This window comes from Diuraphis noxia, unplaced genomic scaffold (genome assembly GCF_037042655.1).
Source record: "Diuraphis noxia isolate RWA-SAM2 unplaced genomic scaffold, SU_Dnox_SAM2 contig0005, whole genome shotgun sequence".
Lineage (NCBI taxonomy): Eukaryota > Metazoa > Arthropoda > Insecta > Hemiptera > Aphididae > Diuraphis > Diuraphis noxia.
Genome location: NW_028301715.1, coordinates 15,454,722 through 15,476,592, shown reverse-complemented (window position 1 = coordinate 15,476,592; position 21,871 = coordinate 15,454,722). Strand labels below are relative to the sequence as shown.

The window sequence follows — 21,871 nt, the reverse complement described above, 5'->3', positions numbered from 1 at the left end:
TGTATCTTATCGGTTTTGTCGCAGATTGTATAATCTTAATTTTTTTTTTGCCGCAGCTTACACATCAACTTTTAGAAAAAGGTAAATTTTGCCGCAGTTTACACACAGCCTAATTATATAGCCGGCTTGCGTCCCCAAAACGGGACGAAAGTTACCGGTCAAATTTATTACCTGTAAAATATACCTTTTTTGGGACGCAAGGAACATGCAGCCGATAAATAAAATATTACAATGATTTCTTAAAAATATTTTTTTTAGTTCAATACCTGAGAAAAAAAAAATTTATAAGTTTAAATCATTTCAATATTAACTTTGTATTTTTCATCAATAATTTTTTATTTGTAAAAATTGTTTATATTGGTGTATTTATAGATACATAATTAAGTTATACTACTAAAATAATTTTTTCTGGTTATAAGGAGGGGGGGGGAAGTAAGTGGCAAAAAAGTTTTGCTCCAATAAAGCAAATTGAATCTTAATCCTTCTCTGGTTGTAGGTAGGCATTCAAAGGTTCAAAAATTTTAAAGGTAGAAATGTAGTATAAGACAGTGTTGTAACTTGTAGTATTTAGTCTATGCACGTACTATATCTTATTCAAAATACTTGCACATAGGATAACATATTTTCAGTGGCGTATTTAGCTTTTCGGCGCCCATATAGGCTAAATTATTCTAGCGCTCCTATCCTTATCTCGTGACACCAAAGAATCAACAATATTTGGTCTGAAACTTTCATGATAAATTTTTGTATGCACATTTTTATTAAGATAATTTATATTAAATCTTTAAAACAGACAAATTTAAAAAAAACACACTTCTGCAGGCCTAATAGTTTTTTTTTTACTTGTCAATACAATTCTTGTACAGTTCCATAACAATGGAAAGTAAAAAATCAACATATATAAATATAATCATAGTAACATAAATAATATCAATAGCAAAATCGTATAAAAAAAACCTTTAAATTTATTAAATCATTAACTTTTTTTTAAGTGTTAATAAATATTTGTGAAAACATTTTTTTTATTAAAATACCTAAAATTAAATATTATAGAATTATTTTTCTTCTGTTTTTTTATTCCGCAAAGGTTTTTATAATGTCTCCATAATCCATTTCAGACTTCAGTTGTAATTTGATTTTCAATACACAATATTGCTAAAGCATTTAATCTTTGTTGGCTCATTGTCGATTTTTGATAATTTTTAATTCTTTTGAGGCACGAAAGCGATCTTTTGGCCGAACAATTAGTTGCAGGTGTATAAACAAAAATTCTTAAAACAATTTATACATTCAGTTATACTGTTTTAAGTTCATTTTCAAAAATTAATTTTATTAATTTTAAAGGAGACTGTGTTTTTGGACCAAATTTAATAAGTAAATATAATCTTTTAAATGTAATAACTCCGTTTGCAAGTCTTCACGATCAAAATTATTTGGATATATTTTCCAGAGGTTGTTTGATTTATGTTTTATCTCATATGGATTCAATTCAAATAATCTTGTGAAAAAAAAAAGGTTCACAGAATGAATTATACGTCTGACGTCTTTTTAATAATTCATTTCCTAGAACACCAAGAATTACCATAAACGAATTTATTCTAAAGTTATCCTTTTCATTAAACTCAGTATCGCCAGTTCTATTTTCATCGCATTGAGTTTTTTTCTTTTTTTTTCTTGATATACGATATACTAGTTTTATACTGTTTTATTGTAGATCGAATAAGTGCTTTCTCTTCGTAATTATCAAATTCATCACGTTGTGAACGTATAAGTTCAATTAATGAATCATATAACTCCAATACAATGACTACATCGATTTCAATACTTTGTAATTTTTTGCTTACAGCATTTAGTCTATTCAGTAAAAAACCCCATAAATTTAGTTTCAAAGTTTGACGTAACCCAGCTGCTTCACTTCGAGTTTCTGGTGTTTCAGTATTTTATTTTTCTATTTCTTACAGAGCATTTATTATTTCACTCCAAGACTCATTATAGCTGAGACAAGCATTATCAACTGTTGCTAAAAATAGTAAAAATATACAATGACTTTCTGTTACAGTGATTCAGAAGAATAGACGCGGGTAGACATCACGATTAAAACATATCTATAATCGTGGTAGACATTTAATGGCAATAAGTACAATATTATTGTGTCTTTTCCGATAACAGTTATATTTTTAGAAAACACTCATAAATTTGTTTTAAATGAACTTAATGACATGTCACATGTATCAATAATCAAAACATCTTAATTTATAAAATATATTAAAATAATTTTTCCAAATACCTATTTCTTGATTGTAAAAATAAGCCACATCCTCAAAAAAAGCCGCCCTAAGCTCTAGCCTCATATGACCCTAAATACGCCACTACATATTTTGCATACTGCTTAGTTCTTACAAACTATATGTATTATGTCTTTAATAGTCTTCGAGTCCTCTATAGTTTTGCCTAACAAGACAACAAGTTGGGATATGAATAATACCTATGTCTGTAATTATTCATTTTTTTTGATCCTCGTAAGTTTTTTTTTCTGGTCTTATGAATACGTACCTAGATGTAGGTATAGTTAGGTATTATGAAAGTAAGATAAATATCTAACATACAACTTACCGGTGTTCCATTACCTATTATATTATTAGTACCTATATTTGAGTATCTCGTCAAGAGTTTATATAAATATGTAATTACACTTAAATACAATTGTTTTTCGACCATATATAATCACTAGTTTTCCGTTAGAATTAATTTCATAACTGCAGCATCATACTTATTGCTATATTAGGGAATGTATGAATGCATTAGGTACGAGGTTAGGTTTTACATTTATATAAAAGCATGTGGAACATCATATTTATTATGTTATATTCCAATACCATATGTGGCATATGGCAAAAATAAGGAAGGGGATACAAAAATTAAATATTTAAAAATAATAATGTTGTAAATTGAAGAAAAAACTGAATTCGATATTAAACAAAATTGCGTTGGAATATGATCGTGTATAGATTTATATTATTATTATTATTATTATAATATTATACACTTATAAATTATTACTTTTTCTATTGACACTTCACTTCCTGTGCGCATGTGCTTGAAGGTTTAAACTTTAAATGTATCGTTTCTTTTTCTCTCAGCTAATATCGGGGGGGGGGGGGGGGGAGTTCACTCACAAGCTTTTAAAGCGTTGCCTTTGTACTATACCTATACTCCTTTGTTTTTTTGAAGGCACGCCTTCATGGTTTTTCAATGTTTCCGTTATAGTTTTTATAGTAAATGATGACTTTTATACAAAAAATGTAAACTATGTAACTATTGTAATATTACTCTGTCAGCCACCGGAAAAACATAATTATTATGTATATCTCAATATTATTCTACACCCGCCGATGCGTGTAACAATCTATATAGTACGACCTTTAATAAAATAATAAGAGGTACATTTATAAACTATTTTTGTTATTAGGTTTGATGTAAAACGTATCGAACAAATCATTCAACGAAGAATAAGCAATTTGAACAAAAGTGAATTTGCAATTAATAACTCAATTGAACATGATAATACGTATTTTACAGTTCTACACACGGAAAACCTTTTTTTTTTCCTTTTGTATCAAGAGCCAGAGAAGGAACCGCGTTAGCATTCTAATTCACTTCTCCTCTGACTCCCATCGTTTATTGATAACAATAACAACGACAATTATTAGTGGTGGGACAATCCCCCACTCGCTAATATTACAACAATCTTTTTACATCAACAATTTTTACAACAACATTTTTGCAACAACATTTCTTATCGCCGCACCTCCGCAGCCTGGCGGACTCGCTCCTCTTCTTCTTTGCGTGAGAAGATGCGTTCGATCATTCCATAGAACAGCCAAAAGTACTCCTCCGCGTACCTTAGTATATCCAACTTTTCATCTGGGTCTGCTGGAAGCTGGTCAAATGGCGGCCCGCAAATTATATCCTGGATGTCGGCTGTACGCAGTCTGTGCCCCAGGTGGATGGAAAAAGGATCACGGAGGACGTTCCAGTAGTATCACTCCAGCAGAGTATGCTCCACCGTGTCCTCGCCGCCTCTGCACTGTAGGCACATTGGACTGGCGGCCCTGGCTCTCCTGTAGAGATATGACTGGAAACAGCCGTGTCCCGTTAGTGCCTGTGACATGTGGAACGTCAGGGGCACTAGCGAGACCGTTCTTTCCAGCCAACGTCTGATGGATGGGATGCAGGATCGGGTCCAAGACGCTTTCCTGGTTGCTTCCCATCTCCGTTGCCACTCCTCTACGGTGTGGGATCTTTCCTCTCTTTTTACGGTCTGCTTTGATGGCCGCGACTCGCCAGGTGTGATGTCAGCAAGGAGTCGGGACCGGATCCTGGCCCGTTCCAGGCCGAGTAGGTCCGCAGGATCCGTGAAGGCCAGGACCCGGGAGGCCTCGTCGGAGACGGTGCGGTAAGCGCGGATGGTTCTTAGCGCCGATGATCTCTGTGGACGAATCAGGTTTGTTTTGGTCCTGGCTACCGCGGCCACCCTGCTAATCCAGACAGGGGTGGCATAGAACAACTGACTGTCGACCACAGAGCTGAGCAGCTTTCTCTTCCATTGGCATGGGCCACCGATATTGGGCATGAGCCTTGCCAGCGCAGCCGCCGTGTGTGCGGCTTTTTTGGCCATGACGTCCACGTGAGCCGCAAAGGTGAGCCTCTTATCCAGGATCACCCCGAGGTATCTGATCCTGTCGAACAGGACTATCGGGTGTCCTCCGATCGATAGCCTCGGGGGGACTACACACGGAAAACCTAACGATTTCAAAAAAAAGGTAATTTAAAAATAAATATCTATTAATAATAAATTGTTCAGTTCGAAATGTAGTAATAATATCATAATATACACATAATAATATTATACCTAGCTAATAGCTTAATTTAAAATCACAAAAGTACGTTAGCTGATTTTCACATCATATGATCGGATGTAGGTATATACAGGGTGTCCCGAGAGGATTTATTCATTGCGATATCTTACGAAATAATGGAGATATCGAAATTCTGGTTTTATTATAAGATTCACAGCGATAAGAACTGCAATTATTTCATTTTTAAATTTATTTTAATGTTTTTGTAAAAAATTTAAAAAATATATTTTTTTATTTAATTATTTTCAAAAATATTAAAGGTAGCCATTTTGTAGAGTTTATTTTTATGAAAATATTGACGTTTCAAAATTTTATTTTCATTAATTTCCTGATTTTTAATATTTTTTCTAGTTTTGAAGAAATAAAATATGATTATAATTTATAACTATTAGGAACACGAAAGGTATAATTCAGCTGGTTGTGTTGGGAATGTGAGCGGCGTGGCGGGTCACATGTTTGATAACATTACGGTGTTAAATATTTCGCAATTTTCTCGAAACTAAAAAAAATATTGAAAATCAGGAAATTAATGAAATTAAAATTTTGAAACGTCAATATCTTCAGAAAAATAAACTCTACAAAATGGTTATCTTTATTTTTTTTTTGGAAATAATTGAATAAAAAAATAACTTTTTTAACTTTTTACCAAAACATTAAAATCAATTAAAATATGAAATAATTGTAATTCTTATCCCTGTGAGTCTTATTACAAAACCAGGATTTCGATATCACCATTATTTCGGGAGATATTGCAATGGGTAAATCCTCCCGGGACACCCTGCGTATAGGAGATACCTGCAGCTCATGTAGTTAGTACGTGTCCACGGGGACGATGATTGGTTTCGAAACGACGTGTGATGTAGGACATGGTACAAATCTGCAATGACAGTTACATGCTCGATGTGCCTACATTTCGCAAATATATGTAAAATTCTGTAAAGTGTAATCCGGTGAAGGTCCCCCGAAGGGTTTTCGTCAAAAACGTGTGCGCTGGATTTAGTCTTAGGCTGGTGTGAAACAATCATAATTTTTTTTTAATGTTCTTTGATTTTTTGCCAGTGGGAGGTGCAGCTTTTAATGGAAAAAAAATAATGGAATATATAATCACGTGACGTCATGTGTACATCATGTCACGCGTTATTATATATCGATATACTGACGTAGACACGTTTGATATGTTAACAGTTTTTAAAGTCAGAAGCAAGGACGGCGCTGGCGCTAGGATTTGCGGGGCCCCGGGTAAAATAAATAACAGTCACATTAGGTACATATTATCCAAACTAACTAAGCTGTGAACAGTATAAAATATCATTTAAGAACTGTGGGGCCTTAATTATAATTTTAAAATCACGGGGCCTGGGGCAACTGCCCCAATTGCCCCCCCCCCTCGCGCCGTCACTGACTATACCTATTACAGTGTAGTCGTAGTGAATCCAGCTGTTCAAGTAAGAAGGTTGGATATTAAAAAATATATATATGTATTTATTTATATTTTAATAAAATATGACTATTCCTGCATCAGTTATGTATTATGCGTGCTGATGAGATATGTGTATTATGTGTAATGTGGAATCCTATTTCCGGTACATGTTAAACATATTATGATATTATTACGACCATATAAAAATTATAGAATATTAGAATTGAGTAAAAATATACGGTTTAAGGCGACGAGGTCCAATAATCTTTTTCCTTCCTCTTCATGAATCTGCCACTGTGTGAGGTTGCATTTTAAATATTTTTATATAGTTTAATAAGTATATAATTTTAATATTTTATTAGGTTAGGATACAAATGTCACATTTGCACAGATATAGTAAATTAAACATCGACTAAGTGCCTAAGTCATTCCAAGTATTAAAATATCCCCCTCTGTTTTCAATGGTAGTTACATATTTTTTTTAAATTCCCCGAGAATTGGAGAGTATTAATAGCTTATTCTTTTAACCCTTAAACTCAAGATAATATAGGTAGCTATAGGAAACTTAACATGACATTTTTGCCCACTCTCTAAAAACGAATATTTTGTTTGTTCATTTATTGAATTGCCAATGGTTACGTCATATCATATTACTATTATAATAATAATTAGAAATAAAATGGTATACATTTTTTTTTATAGATATTATATATATAGAAAACAAATCTTTGGCATGAAATATGTTTTTTGTTTAATAAATATATCAATTAGGTAATGTAAACAATATAACTAATTACAATAAAGAGTACCATTAAATTGCATACACATTGCGCCGTTCAATAAAATATATTATGTTGATCCGGTGAATTCGGATAGGACAAAGAGTACATGAACGTGTTATTCACTTATGTACTTTTATCACAAGTTTTGTTATAATCAGTTGGGTAAATTTATTATTTAAAAAAGCCGTAGAACAGTATTAAAGTAGCAATCCAGTCGAGAGAACATCATAAAAGTTTAAAACCTTTAATTGAATTTATTTTGCTTATTAATTATATGCAAACAGTAAATTAACGTTAACTTCTGAACACGTTTTTAATAATCTGCTTCGTTATGTTTACATCATGTTATATTAGATTAGACTAAATAACACATATACTTTTTTTTTTTAATACAATTTTAGATCCTTTTAAAAATATTTTAAGGTTAGGTATATCAATAGTTGAGAAGGATACAATTTTTATATAATTTTGATAGCATATTGAATTGTAAGGTACCAAATAATTTAACTGATATATTATATGATTCTTAGCTGATGTACTTAAAGATAGCTCCATGAAGTCATCACAAAAATATTGATTTTTATAATTGTTACCCATACTATTATTGTGTGGATCGATTAAAATCTGAATGTGCGAGAGTATATATTTCCTTGTTGGGTGGAGACGATGAGTGATTGGTTGGTTGTAATTAAATATTACAATAAAACTCAAATAAACTGTTTAAACAAATTAATTTGTAGACAAATGCAATGGTAAATGCTCTGTAGACAGTTAAATTAAAGTAAAGTCTACACGGATTTATAATATTTGAACGAGATAATGGGGTTTTATTTTTTGTATAATTAGATTTTTGACTGGAAAATTATTGTAGGCTGTATAATTGAGACAACATTTATAAGAACAGTTGAAGTACACATATATACAGAAGCTAAAGGTAAATAATAATAAGATCGGACATAAATAGTATAGTAATAAGTATAATGATACGATGTACAATAGTGTTATGAGGCGTAATATAAATCAACGACTAACTGTGTGTACCAGCTACACAAGACATATTTGGTATAGTATTATAAAAATGTATAGTCAGCGTCTGCTGAACTACAGTGTGAACATATTACTTATATACTACATGACATAGGGTGTTTTGTTTATAATTCCAACACAATCATAATGGCACAATCTAATTAAACATTTTCACTTTTTTTCAGGAGACGAACAAAACTTATTTTGTTGAGAACTCATATATTATAGGTATTGGTATATGGCATATATTTTCTTACTATTTTAGTTTGCTTAATACGAACCAATAGAATGTGTTTTTTTTTAACACTAGAAACAGTATTTTAAATGTATTTTTCAATTGATGGAATTGACGAATTGTATTCTGTAAAGTGTCTTAATTAAATTTTGAAAACATAGATACCTACTCATTTGCGCAAATCAGGAGGCTTGAGGGGGCTCTAATTTGTCTATTTATATTATTTCAATTCATAAAATATTTTTATTGATAGACGATATAATTACTATGATAGTACCTATAACGGTTATTATTGCAAAATATAAATTTTTATCATTGTTGTAGTGATAATATTATCTATAGTAAATAATTTGTTTTTGAAATATATTTTCACCCAACCTTTATGTTGAAATGACAAAATCTAAATAACCACAAAAAATACATACACATTGACGTACCTACATTACCTGAAATTTGTTAATTATAAATTATTCGGGTAGTTTAAAGATAAATAACCATTTGTGTTATTTGTAAAGATTTTGAATGTTAGAATTATTAGGAGTTTTTAGGTGTAATGTAGTATTCCATTTGGTTCGGGTGCTGCAAGACCCGACTAAAAAATAATTAAAATTTTACATATAATATTATAATATGGTTCATTACTACATAAACACACATTTGGACAAACCCGTTGATGCAACAATTTCAAATATTTATATCACACAGGTATATTATCGTAATTATTCAATCAGCAAGTAATCCTCGTGTTTTTAAATAAACCGGTATACATGATTTTATTCATTTTTCTGCAAACTAATACATAAATCATAAAACTCAATTTTTTTTACCTACTCTATTGGGTTACCTGAACAGTGAACGCATGGCGTGTATATATATATATATATATAAGTCGTTCACTTGAAGACCTTCTCATGAAAATGTAAAATTCATCTCACAGGAAAAATTAAAAACGTATAGCTGAGGCCTACATATTGTAAAAAATGTTGATCGGACATAAATGAATAAAAACATGAGACAACTTCATTGTAAAGTGTATTACCTATTACAACTATGAAATAATCTCTCAAATAACGATGGTTTAAAATTATTCAATTGGTAAAAAAAAATTTTTGTCTGATGAACGAAATCAATAATTTCTGTAATTTATTTGTTTATTAATTATTATAATCTATTAACTTACTTGCTTAGAAAACTTGACATTTACTTAAAACTTATGGAGTTTTCTTCCATCATGTGCGGAATACAATTAATTTAGTTGATTGCATGATGTGCTTAAAGGTTTTTAAAAAATCAGATGCAACCTTTTGTCCACAAATTAACTATTTACGTTAAAATAAATTTTGATTTGCCTATGTTTTTAAATTTTAAACATCAGATTTTTAATTAAATTGAAAAATATTACGCTGTTGTGTATTCGAATATATATTTTTTCAATCAGATATTATTCCTAGTATACGATATCGGTGATCAGTGATGATATAATATGTACATTTTTGGTCTTGCTAACTGCTATAGAAATATTAATATTAATTTAAATTAAATAGTTACTAAGTGGTAAGTAGTATAGTATGCGATACAGTAATGGAGTTTAAATCATTAATTTGTTGGAAAATCATAGGTGGCGTTTGATTGACAGTCCTAGGTTGAGATGATGGTAGTAAATTGAATCTTCTGACTTATGGATGGACTTGAAGAAACTTTCATTCAATCAAACTTTTATGTGATCTTGCAGGAGTCTCGAAATTCAGAGGTATTTGTGTAGGTTTTTTACAAACCACTATAGATTGCAGATAATTTATTATTATTCTTAAGGTTCTGAAATAATAATAATAATAAAAAATCTGTCAATTATTTACAGTAGGTATCGAGTGTACTACGTCATTGGATAGGTTACTGACTACTGTTATGGAACGTGATAAATTATTTATTCAATGATGAATCATTGTAAAATTCGATGAAAAACGATTTCAAGCATAAGCATAACCTAAAGTTACGAAGCAATTACTTTAATAATAATATTACAATTTTTTCTGATTATTTTAAAATGTACTGAGAATTTTCTATTTTATCTTATTAAAGCTACCGACTAGATCCAATCATCTGCCAAAAACCCCATCTCAAAAATGATAATCTGAGCAATATTTCCTAAAAATTGTCTGTCTTAAGAGTTTAGACTCAAAGATATGTGTGATATGGTGTGCACCACTGCACATATGGCCCAAGTATAGCAACATGCGTATATGCACTGTATAATAAGCATTATGATATCTACAATTTAAAGACGAGTTATTCATTACGGAAATATACACGGTGTAATAATATATAATTTATTTTGTAGAAATAATTATCATCCTTATGCTTATGTTTGAAAATTAAAATATTTGCACATATTATGTATACTCAAAAAATGATTATATTTTCATCGAAAAAAAAATAAATACAATGTCGTGGCCATTGTAATATTAAAATATAATTATTATTCCCATATTACATTATATTATTTGAGTTATAAAGGTACAATAATAACATGAGGTCATCATAACGATAACATAATATAATAATAAAAAAATAATAATGAATATAATAATGATATTTTAATATTATAACATATCGGACAATACTCTCTAGAGACAATACCTAATACTCTGCTCTAATACGTGATGAGTATCCACTAAAGATTTGTCAATTACTTAAAATAGCAATAAAATTATATCTAAATATACATACTATTGTACTGACCGCTTTATATTATAATATTAGGTAAATTAGGTACTAATGTGGAAATTAATAAATTGAATTGTTAATGTTCATGAAAATCATACGTATCGATTATTCAGTTTCCTATAAAGGTGAAAACCATTCGTAGTGGTCAATGCATAATTAGGTCAAGACGTGTTTGATCTCGTCAGGTTGGTTTAAGTTTATCATCAACAATTCACGTTCATCAAGCAAAATAATATGTTTAATATTGTGGTTTATATAGTTAGAAGTGTTAGAAGCATTCCATTAGCGTATAAATGGTGTTCCGTGCAAAATGTTTCTAGTACTCTATAGTAATATTACTGTTATTACTATTTAATAACCACATTAAAAACGCCCTACATATATATTATTATGGTATAATGTTCGTCGTCCAAAAATTAAATGAATAAAAATTGAACAATACATTCTGAGTATAAAACAAAAAGTTGATTTGATTTTATTTTTATGAAAACAATTCGAATAGTGTTTTATTTGAAAAAATTATTGCCAGTATCATTGATTTACTTAATTATTGTTTTTAGGTTTTTGAATTCTAAACGTTCATCTGCATACTATGCATAGTCTATAGGTGACACAAAAACACAAAAGGTTGTATTTAGTAAATATGTCCATCGTTTATTATATTATTGTAATATACGTTAGTTGCTCATGCATACAAAATAAGAGTGCATCGAAAATTGCGTTTTAGTGATTGCAATACCGGAATGTTATCGCGTACACATTCAAACAAATAACGATACTTTTAATCCGATTGAAACATAACTCGGAAAGTTTAAGAGCAGACCAATTCGATATTCGTACAAGTATACGATTTGTAGATACATACTCCAAATAATGTTTTACCGACACGATATAATTATGTTTGGTTTCGTACTTAAACGCAGCATCTTTCAAAATCTCACGAATGGAATCAACAGAATATAATGTATTATAATGTAATATTTATGTACATTGACCGGAGACTCGTAAAATCCGAAATTTAATTAATGTACTTATACCTTCATCGGCTGCGCCTAAGACGTAAGTACTTACCACATAATATTAATTAATATGTCCGTCTAATCGTTTACACGCAGTGTACCTATTATTTATTTCAAGATTTTCAAACAATCATTGGCACCATCTTATATAAATTAATAAATTATTAAATTCGTATCTCAAATTAATTATTTATAATTTTTTTTATTCCTCGTATTTAATCTGAAAAATATTATTAATCTTGATTATAGTTTTTATTATGTATGTGTCATTCTGTACCTATGTGTATAATAATATAATAATAATTATTATTATTATTTTTATTATTAAATACCTTAAGTGCTACATATTTTACTGGATGGTTTTTTAATGCAAGGTTGTTTGGATTATATTTCAACTACTATGTTTATATATTATAATATATAAACTATAACCTTTTAATATTCCAGTATAACTCAATTCAATTAACCATTTAAAATACTTGTTTATGTTACACCAGAAACGCCTCATACACGTATGCTGCGATATTTTAACTTAATAATTGCTCTAACGAATGTTTGTTTTTATTTTTCAGTCAGTTCAAATAAACCCTAAACGGTCCACGGATTACAAAATGTGATTTTTAGAATCGCTGGAAAATATATTTATCTGTTTGTGTGACTTTTAACGGATTGCTCGTTCATTGATTTAATGCTAAATTTATTCCATTTGCATTCTCTGTCCGTGAATTATACGATAAAAAATTACTGTTCGTTCTTAAGTACCTATTACCAATGGCTGCATCCTAGTTGGATCCCAAATTATTTTAGGGACTATTACACTAGTTGGGTATCAAATATTTATTGGTGAGTACTGCACAATACTAACGTATTCCTTTAGTAAATAGTATAGAATACTGTACAGTTAGTAAAGAATATTATGAAATTAAACATATAGGTTACATTAGCTTATCCCGCTTTATATGTTAGTATAGTCTATATACCAAAACATTGTTTTATTTTAGTTCTAAACGTTTACTACAACTGTATTTATTGAATATGATATGGGGTTCGTTCCTAGACTGCACGATTGTATATATTACCGATAACCTACTAAAATATCATCAGAAAATCCTATTTATAATTTACGAGTAGTATACATTTTTAATTCTTTTGACTCTCATTTATATAGTTCAAGTATATTTCTGATCTTTATCGTAAAATTAATTTACCTTCACAAAATGTAAATTATATGTATAGGCTTATTGTACCAAAATTATATTATTTTTTAAATAGTCTCAGGCTCTATTAGGCTCATTGTATTATTGTATAAAGAAGTGTAAGTTGAAAGGTACTGTCACTCAAAAAACTAAGCAATTTAAAATTTTTTTAAAAAAATATGGATTTTTGTCGATCATATTGTGTAAGAAAATTGCTATCAAAAACGTTAATTTTTTTTCGCAATTAGTGTTTACTTAAGCCAACCTATACACGTATTTTAATACATATTATTATTATTATTTATAAATGTGTAATGAATATTTAAGCCAATATAATATTATACTTATATACAGTATTCTGGCCAATTAATATATGTATGGTGTGGTCTTTAAAAACACACTCCATCAATATTGAAGTACAGTATACTCAAATTTAGAATAAAAATAAAACACAAATTCCACCAATATTATGATGGTGTCGCCGTGGTATAGGTATTATACTATTATTATTATATGTGTTTGTGAACTGTAGTTAGAACTGTAGTGGTTCTACGACCCATCGACCGTATACAACAGAGAGCCAAACTCGTAATCCATATATTACATGTTCATTAATATATATAAATCTTATAGTAAATCAGGATTAGTGCTTAGGTCGGTTGGTGGCCTGACCATGACACATTCGGGTAGTTCGATTATATCGTATCTAAAAGGCTACGAAAATATAAAATAGTTATTAAGTTATGAGGTCGTAAAGATAAACGGTATAAAGATATAATAGTCAGCGAGGTGTCTTATAGGTACACACAATACTACGGTCTATGTTGTAAATAATATTATGTTATAGTCATTATTCATGATATAATAATTTTTACTACTATATGGTCATTGGTCGTTGTCGAAATCGCTATATTATCTACGTATATATTTCATCAATAAAATTCGAATGTTGACACGTTTGCGCATGCGATGTGTTTTTTTTGTGTTTAGTCTTTATACAGACAGATCGTAATGTTATAACAATACCGTATCCACGATGGAGAGTGATATTAGTATGTTTTCGAATTCGAACAGATATCAATAAGATTATGTAGGTAATTAGCAAATAATATGTTTATCGTGTTTTCGTACCTCTGTTATGCCGCGGTGACTAACACTCGGCGACTTCTGTGATTTAAAATAGTTTTTCCATTTTAGTTTACGTAGTATGTATATTATTATACTCACATTTTACGATCATTCTATTTGATCTTAATAACGGTGTCGTAATAAGCGACCGTTTTGGCAATAACATCACACATGAACACATATATGCGGCAATTATGCGCTATATTATTATGTGTTGGTATACAATACAAATAATATGATAATATTTTTTCCGTTTTCGGTCGATCGTTGCAACTCTCTTGGCGCAAACCACTGCAGTTTGTAAACTTATTACTTTAGTGGGGTGAAAATTCAGAAGAAAAACGCAATTTAACAGGATGGCGACGGAATCGATCCGTCTTTCGTGTGTGTATTTAGTAATTCAATAAAATGTGATCGAAACGCTTAGCGTGTTTTATCGTGTAGGTGTAGTCGTTAAATGTGTGCATGATGTTGTTGTTATTATTATAGACCGCACTGCCACTACCACACTGCTATAATACGTCTCTTGAAATGATAACGAAAACACTTACCTGTCTTAACAATAATACGATTATTAAAGCGATAACAACAATAATAATAATAATTATTATTGTTAAATGAGTGCTTGTGAGACCGCGTGACCCTATAGTCATGGGGAGGTGCACCGCGTGGACAAGTGCCGCCGCCGACGCCGCCACCACCACCACCAATGATGATGCCGCGTCGTCGGCTTTTTCTCAGTCGCCGTTCGCCATTCCTGCGGGACGGTTACAATAATTCGCACGCCGTCGTAACTCGTCAGCCGTGTCCGTATTATCGTCGTATGTATATTCGTATATTGTTTTGTAAAAATACGATATAATTGCGTGGACGATACACCCTAAGACGAACATAATAAAATATTAACACAATATATTATACTATTATCTACGCTGAATCGTTGTATGGCATTGGACAACGAATACAGAAAAAAAATACTCTATACCTATTGCCATAATAATATTATCAGCTGCGTGTAACGGTCGAAACCGCGCGGTCCAGTTAAAGTTTGTTCTCCTCCCCCGGACGCGTTGAGGGAGAGTGAGCGTTCGAAACCGCGAGACATTTTAATTTAAAAACAATATGCACTTTGCTCCGAAATAGTATATTCAATCGGTTTTACCACAATAGTATGAACTTGCAGGTCCATAATTCGGAGTATCTACTGAAACGCTGGTAAGTTGGGTTATAATTTTGGTCTGTCTTTACGTGAAAACCCGCTTATATTAACGATGGCGGGTATATTTTTTATTTTTTTTATTCAGTAAACGACGCGTAGGCATCTGCTTGGGGGGGGGGGAGGTGCCGAGGGGCGATGCCCCTCAGCTATTTTGTTATAACTGATCATTTTATCACTTGTAAAAAAAAATTATAAGTGCTGAGATGATTTGATTATATTTTGTATTTCTATCAGAAATTTTTGACTCACCCCCACCCCCTCCCCCACTGGTTGATATTTCTGTGAGTGCCCTTGAAGTGATGTAACATATCATAGATATAATAATATTAAATATTATAATGATTAATTAGAGAATTTGAATCGTGTGAATTTAATGTTAATTGTCATTTAACCTTTAAATACATATATAGATGGTCAAAGAGCTTCTTAGTTGTAATAGAGCATTATTTTCTCGGTAATTTTTTGATTTTGAAACGTTTAAGTGCAACCTTGACCGTTTGATTTGTATCGTAGTACATTTTTAATAACACAGTGGCTTAAAAATATGATATAACGTTCGCCATTATATTATAAATGTACCAGGTACGAATGCCACGACAAACAACCAGTTAAAAGACATTTAATAAAATTACGTTAAACTGTCCATTTAAGTGTTTGTCATAGATAGTTTATTCTTTATTGTATACGTGTTTTAGACAAGGCGCCATTCATAGTATATAATAAACTCAGAGTATATAAGAGATTACGAGTATTATTTTTTTTATCTGAAATACTAAATGACCAAGAAATCAATCTTTTGAAAGTTAAGCATTATTTTATAATTGCTTCAAAACTGTACTTAAGTAACACATTAAAGTACAACAATTTAACATCTATTCAAAAATAATAAACGTACCTACATTATAAGAAATAAACGCTTTTTAAGAAATAAAAGTTAGTGAGATGAACAAATTTGATAATTTTAGGTAAGTGTACGCTATGTTGTTTAATATGTGAAATCCAAGCTGCAAAAGTTAAACATTAAAGTTTTACATTGATTATTATTCTTAATCCATTATGTTCTTTCGTTATAGTTATCTTATTACAAGTATAATAAAATTAAACAATAATATTGGTATTATCTTGTGTATACCACTACATAGTATACATAATACATACACCTTTGGTATATTACTACATTTTAATCTAGAAATTGAATTCTCATAAAATCTCGAATGTCAAAGTGACTGTCTCATTTTTGGTGTTAGCTCTTCTTGTATCAAGTAGGTACTAATAAGCAATTATTATCTACCTACAATTATTGTATATTTACTGTACATTCACTTGTATAATTTCGCGTATCACGATGTACTTATATATGTAATATGTAGTTCTTTTCTTTTCTTTTTATCATATCTATGAATTACACTTTCAAGTAATTAATATATTTAAATTGTTGATTGCTAAACTACATAAAGATGAATATTAATAATGTAAACGTTTTAAGTTGATAGTAATAACCGATAAACATCATACTTTGATGAATAATATGTTTATTTATCATTTGTCTAAGGTACCTACAGTGTTTATTTATTTATTTTTATTTTTGTTATTGAGTCCGTAATTAATGTGCTATTGTGGTTTACGGTCAAAATTGTTATTTTGTAGGAAAAAAAACATTTTTTTTTTTTGGTATTATTCTCGCGAGTAGTCATTTTATAAAATTTGTTAAAACCATATCGCTTATTTGAATTATTCACATAGGAATTTAAGACCGATTGAAACGTTTAAAAATTATTATCGTATATATTCTATATCAAACTATTTGTTAATTAATTACTTAGTCGTTGATGTACAAAAGTATAAACGATAACAAAGTACGAACAAAATTCAGTTGAACAACATTAAACCTTTGTATTTAAACTTATTATCATTTATCAAAGGCTGTAAATTACATTAAAGTACCTATAAATTTGATTGGTTCTCGAAAGATATTTAAAATTTTGAATTTACGGCACTTTTACCTACAATATAGGCATATAGCTTAATATATACAGTGTATTATTATATTATATGCATTGTAATGCAAAATTAAATTAATAATGGAAATTAATTTTGAAAAGAATGGACAGCTATAAGTATATATTTTATTTTCAATTGAAACATACATTTCCAATCATAAGGTATATTATTCAATTATTCATCATTGCAGTTTAAACAACAAAAATAATATTAAAGCAATTGATTAGAATAATTTAAATGTATAACATAAATGTACGAAGAAAAAAATTATGCTAATTTTTAAATGAAAGAAAGGTTTAGTAAAATGTTTAGTATGATGTTATCAATGTTCATAATTTGCTGTAAACTTTTTTTCTGTTACGAGATTTTTCAATCTATTTTTATCTTGGTGATTATTTTTAAACCTTAACTGTATGGGTAAAGGATGTGTTGTGCATTTACTAGTGTAGTTTTACATACCTAAGTATTAATGTACCGTTCGTGTTTTTTAACAGTTATTTATTATTTAGTTCTAGACATCCTAAAATTAAAACAATTGATAAATGTATACTTTTCAATTATTTTATTTCATTAAGGATAACAATATATAATTTACAACCGAATTAACTATTTTCTATAGATCATAACTTAATAGATCTTTCATATTTTGGAATCAAAATCAGTATTTATTTTTGAAATTTTCGATTTTGGGCTGGAGTGTATTGGTTTTACAGTGGTGTTTTTTTATGCCTATCATCACTTTTTGGAGCCGTAAAAAATAGAAATTCTAAAATTTTCAACTTTGAGGGTGATTTCTCGTAAAAAATTCTAAGCTTGTTGATACTTATGGGGATCAAAAGTAATAAATCCCCAGTACTTAAAAATAATCAATAAAATCACCAAAAACAAAAAAAAAATGAAAAAATAAAATCGATATTAATATAAAACTGTTGATATAAAAAATAAACAACCTTAAATACTCGACATTTTCACTAAATATATATTATTAACATATTTTTCAGACATTTTTTTTTTTTTTTTTTATTGAACTAAAAAAAACATCAACAACAAAGGCTATTAGTTTTTTGTTAAGATACAATGTTAAGGATATTACAATGTTTATATGATGCTAACTACATATGGTTACTATTTAAGTTAATGTTACTTTTTTTTTTCCAATATGTTTAAATTTTGTTGTATAAATTCGATCCTTTGAGAAAGGCTATCATGTTCGATGTGGTCTCGTTGCTCGGTCCCAGAGCTCCATACAAGTTGGGTGGAATGTTGTATTTCTCCTTTTTCAGACATTATATTTATATAGGTATACCTATACCTACCTAATTTTGGTTTATTTAGTATTATTTATAGATATTTAAAATGTACTTCTTTTAGATTCTGAGCTGAGCGAGGAATGTAGGTATTGGTTTTACAATGATGTTTTTTTTTATTCTGTAAACACTTTTCTCCCTATAAACTTGCTCAAAAGTATCAAGTGTAGCATCTTTTCTGAAAGGTTATGTTCTTGAGCTTATACGTTAGGTAATTTTTGGATTTTCGAAACGGTACTCGAAATAAAAGTGGTTATAGGAGAAAAAACGTACGATTTCACGATTTTATAATATTAAATAATTACGGACAATGTTTTTTTTTTTTTTAAATTAAAACAGTAATCAGTATTATTAATATAGTATAACATATCCTAGACTGATAAACCATCTCCACTCATAATCGTTTTTCGTATGCAATGATATTACATCATTGAATTCAAATTTAATACCATCTATTATAGTAACCCACTTATAACCTACTGTACTGCAGAGCGACATCAACTTACCCGCTTTTTTAGTTTTTTTTTTTATTTATGGAAGATAAAATGTTTATAATAATATAATATAATTAAAGATTTTCCATGCGTTTTGTTACAGAAATTAAAAAAATATCAAAAATACAGTCACAATTCTTGTAAACGCGTTAAGAATTTAAATTTTCACAAAATAAAGAAAATTTGTAAATCATTATGTTGAAATTAATATAATTTTTAACTTTCATAATAAAGGGTTGAAAATATAATAGAAGATTACCTATTCATAAGATTAATGGAATTTAATTTTAAAAATAGTTTGGCGCGTAAAGTCATATATGTCATATATATATATATCGTAAATATATGTATTATTTACGAGTTTAATTCACAAGTTATGAACAATTTTGACGACATCAAATATTCTAACGTAATAACAAATTTAATATTTATTTGTATAGAAATTTGAAACTTTTAGCCATTGCGTATTTTAAAATGTAGGTACATTATACGATGTAATTTTAAAATATTTAGATTAATTAATCTATCTATTTAAAGTTTAAACTTTACAATTTATTTATACAGTCAGAACTATTTTTACTCAGATTCATATTTTTTGAGCAATGATTTTTAATAGAATTAACTTCTGTATTCCATAATGTATAGAATCTATAGAAGAATGGACTGGCCACGTATGGAGGTCAAATAACCTAAAGAAAGCGGTATTATTATGGAAATCCCTTGGAAAAAGACTAAAACAAAGATGGATAGATATGGAAGCGGTAGCACAGAATAGAGATAGGTGAAAGCTGATTCGTGTTACGGTAATGGGTGTCAGTGGCCTTTGAAAAGCCAAAGAAGAAGAAGAAGATTCCATAAATGTACTATTAAGTATATCTACAATATTTTTATTTATTTTTATTGATCTTGAAATTTTTTATAATTTCTACTTCGACATCTGAGGCCATTAGCATTACATATAATATCTTACTAGGGAAAATAAATAATAAATATATATATAAAGGAAAAAATACATATAAATGAATAATTATAATTTTGGTTTTATAATCTTAAAGATTATAATAATTGCAGAATTTGTGTTGCCTTTAAAAAAAGTACGGTGCTAGTTTTGTTTGGATTTGGACCAAGACTTATTCCGATATCATGGCTTATGTTTAGTTCCTCCCTTAGTCCTTCGTGTATTCTGCATTTTTCAAAGATGTTTTTAATTGTAATTGTGGTGAAACATGCTTGGCATATTGGCCACCTTTTGCCATCAGATACCTGTATTGTATCCAAATCTGGCTGGATTCAGTTTTTTTTTCGTTTGCAATACTTATGTTTGGATTTCTTTTCTATCTTTTTACAGTTTTCTGAATTTGGTTAAGTTTGTTTGTCTATGTGTTTCATATGTTTTGCCATATGTATGTTGTGTTTTGCTTTATCTGTTTTTTTTATATCTGTGTAGTGTGTACGATGATATGTTGATGTATTTTGTGCCGTTTTGTGGCGGATAGCAAGTTTAGCTTGTTTGTCTGCCCTTTCATAGCCGTCTATTCCTATGTGTCCATGTAAGAATTATGACATTGTTTTTTTTTTTTTTTGCTTCTACTAGTCTGTTTTAGATTTGTATAGTTATATCACTAGGAATTAAATTTGATTTTTAGTTTTTACACTCACGAGCGTGCTTAATGAGTCACTTAGAATAATATATTTTTTGTTTTTATTTTTGTTTATAAACTTAATTGCCAAAAGTATAGTAGTTTGTATTAGTATTGTGTTATAAGTAGTTTAAATGAAGCCTGTAGATTGTTTTTTATTATTGATATTCCTACCCTTTCATCATTTTTGTAAGCATTAGTTTATTATTCTTGAAAATCGTTTAGATGTTCAATATTATTTTTTAGGAAACTTTTGTTTATGTTTGGATGCGTGTTTTCCTTGCGAAGTGGTTTAAGTTCTGTGTTTATGTTATATGAGCTTGTCCACGGGGGCTTAATATTTTTTCTTGTTTATTATTTGTGGTATTTTGGAATAAACTTGATTATTTATTAGCTCTAGTGTTATTTTGTTCACTGATTCTGGGTTGTTTGTTAATCTAGATAATATCACCGCGCATAAAAATGTTAATTCTGTTCTTTTTAGATCCAGTATAGGTTTACTCGCTATATTGATGATGCTTTTGATTGGGCTACTTTTCCTGTGTTGTGGGCTGTGGTTCGATTCAATGTATTTTGTTAATTCGTTTTTGGCTGTGTTATATAAGATCGAGCCGTATTGTAGTTTTGCTTGAATTGTTGATTTAAATTTTTAAATAAGTGTTTGTGTTTTACTACCCCAAGTTGTATGTGACAGTAGTTTAAGTATTCTGAGAGATTTATTAGTGGCTATCTTTAAGGATTTTATGTGCGGTGACCATGTT

The 21,871-nt window shown here is 29.5% G+C and overlaps 1 protein-coding gene across 5 annotated transcripts in view; it reads left to right on the top strand.

Annotated features, from left to right (window-relative positions):
• The first annotated feature begins 15,204 nt into the window (after positions 1-15,204).
• LOC107162988 (orexin receptor type 2-like) overlaps positions 15,205-21,871 on the top strand; it is a 144,704-nt gene continuing 138,037 nt past the window's right edge. For 4 of the 5 annotated variants that reach the window (XM_089229647.1, XM_089229649.1, XM_089229650.1 and 1 more), the window contains exon 1: positions 15,205-15,664. In XM_089229647.1, coding sequence (XP_089085773.1) covers positions 15,621-15,664 — 44 coding nt within the window. In that variant the 5' untranslated portion in view covers positions 15,205-15,620. Of the gene's footprint in view, positions 15,665-20,311; positions 20,331-21,871 lie in introns of those variants that run through there. The other variant, XM_089229648.1, reaches the window with a different exon arrangement.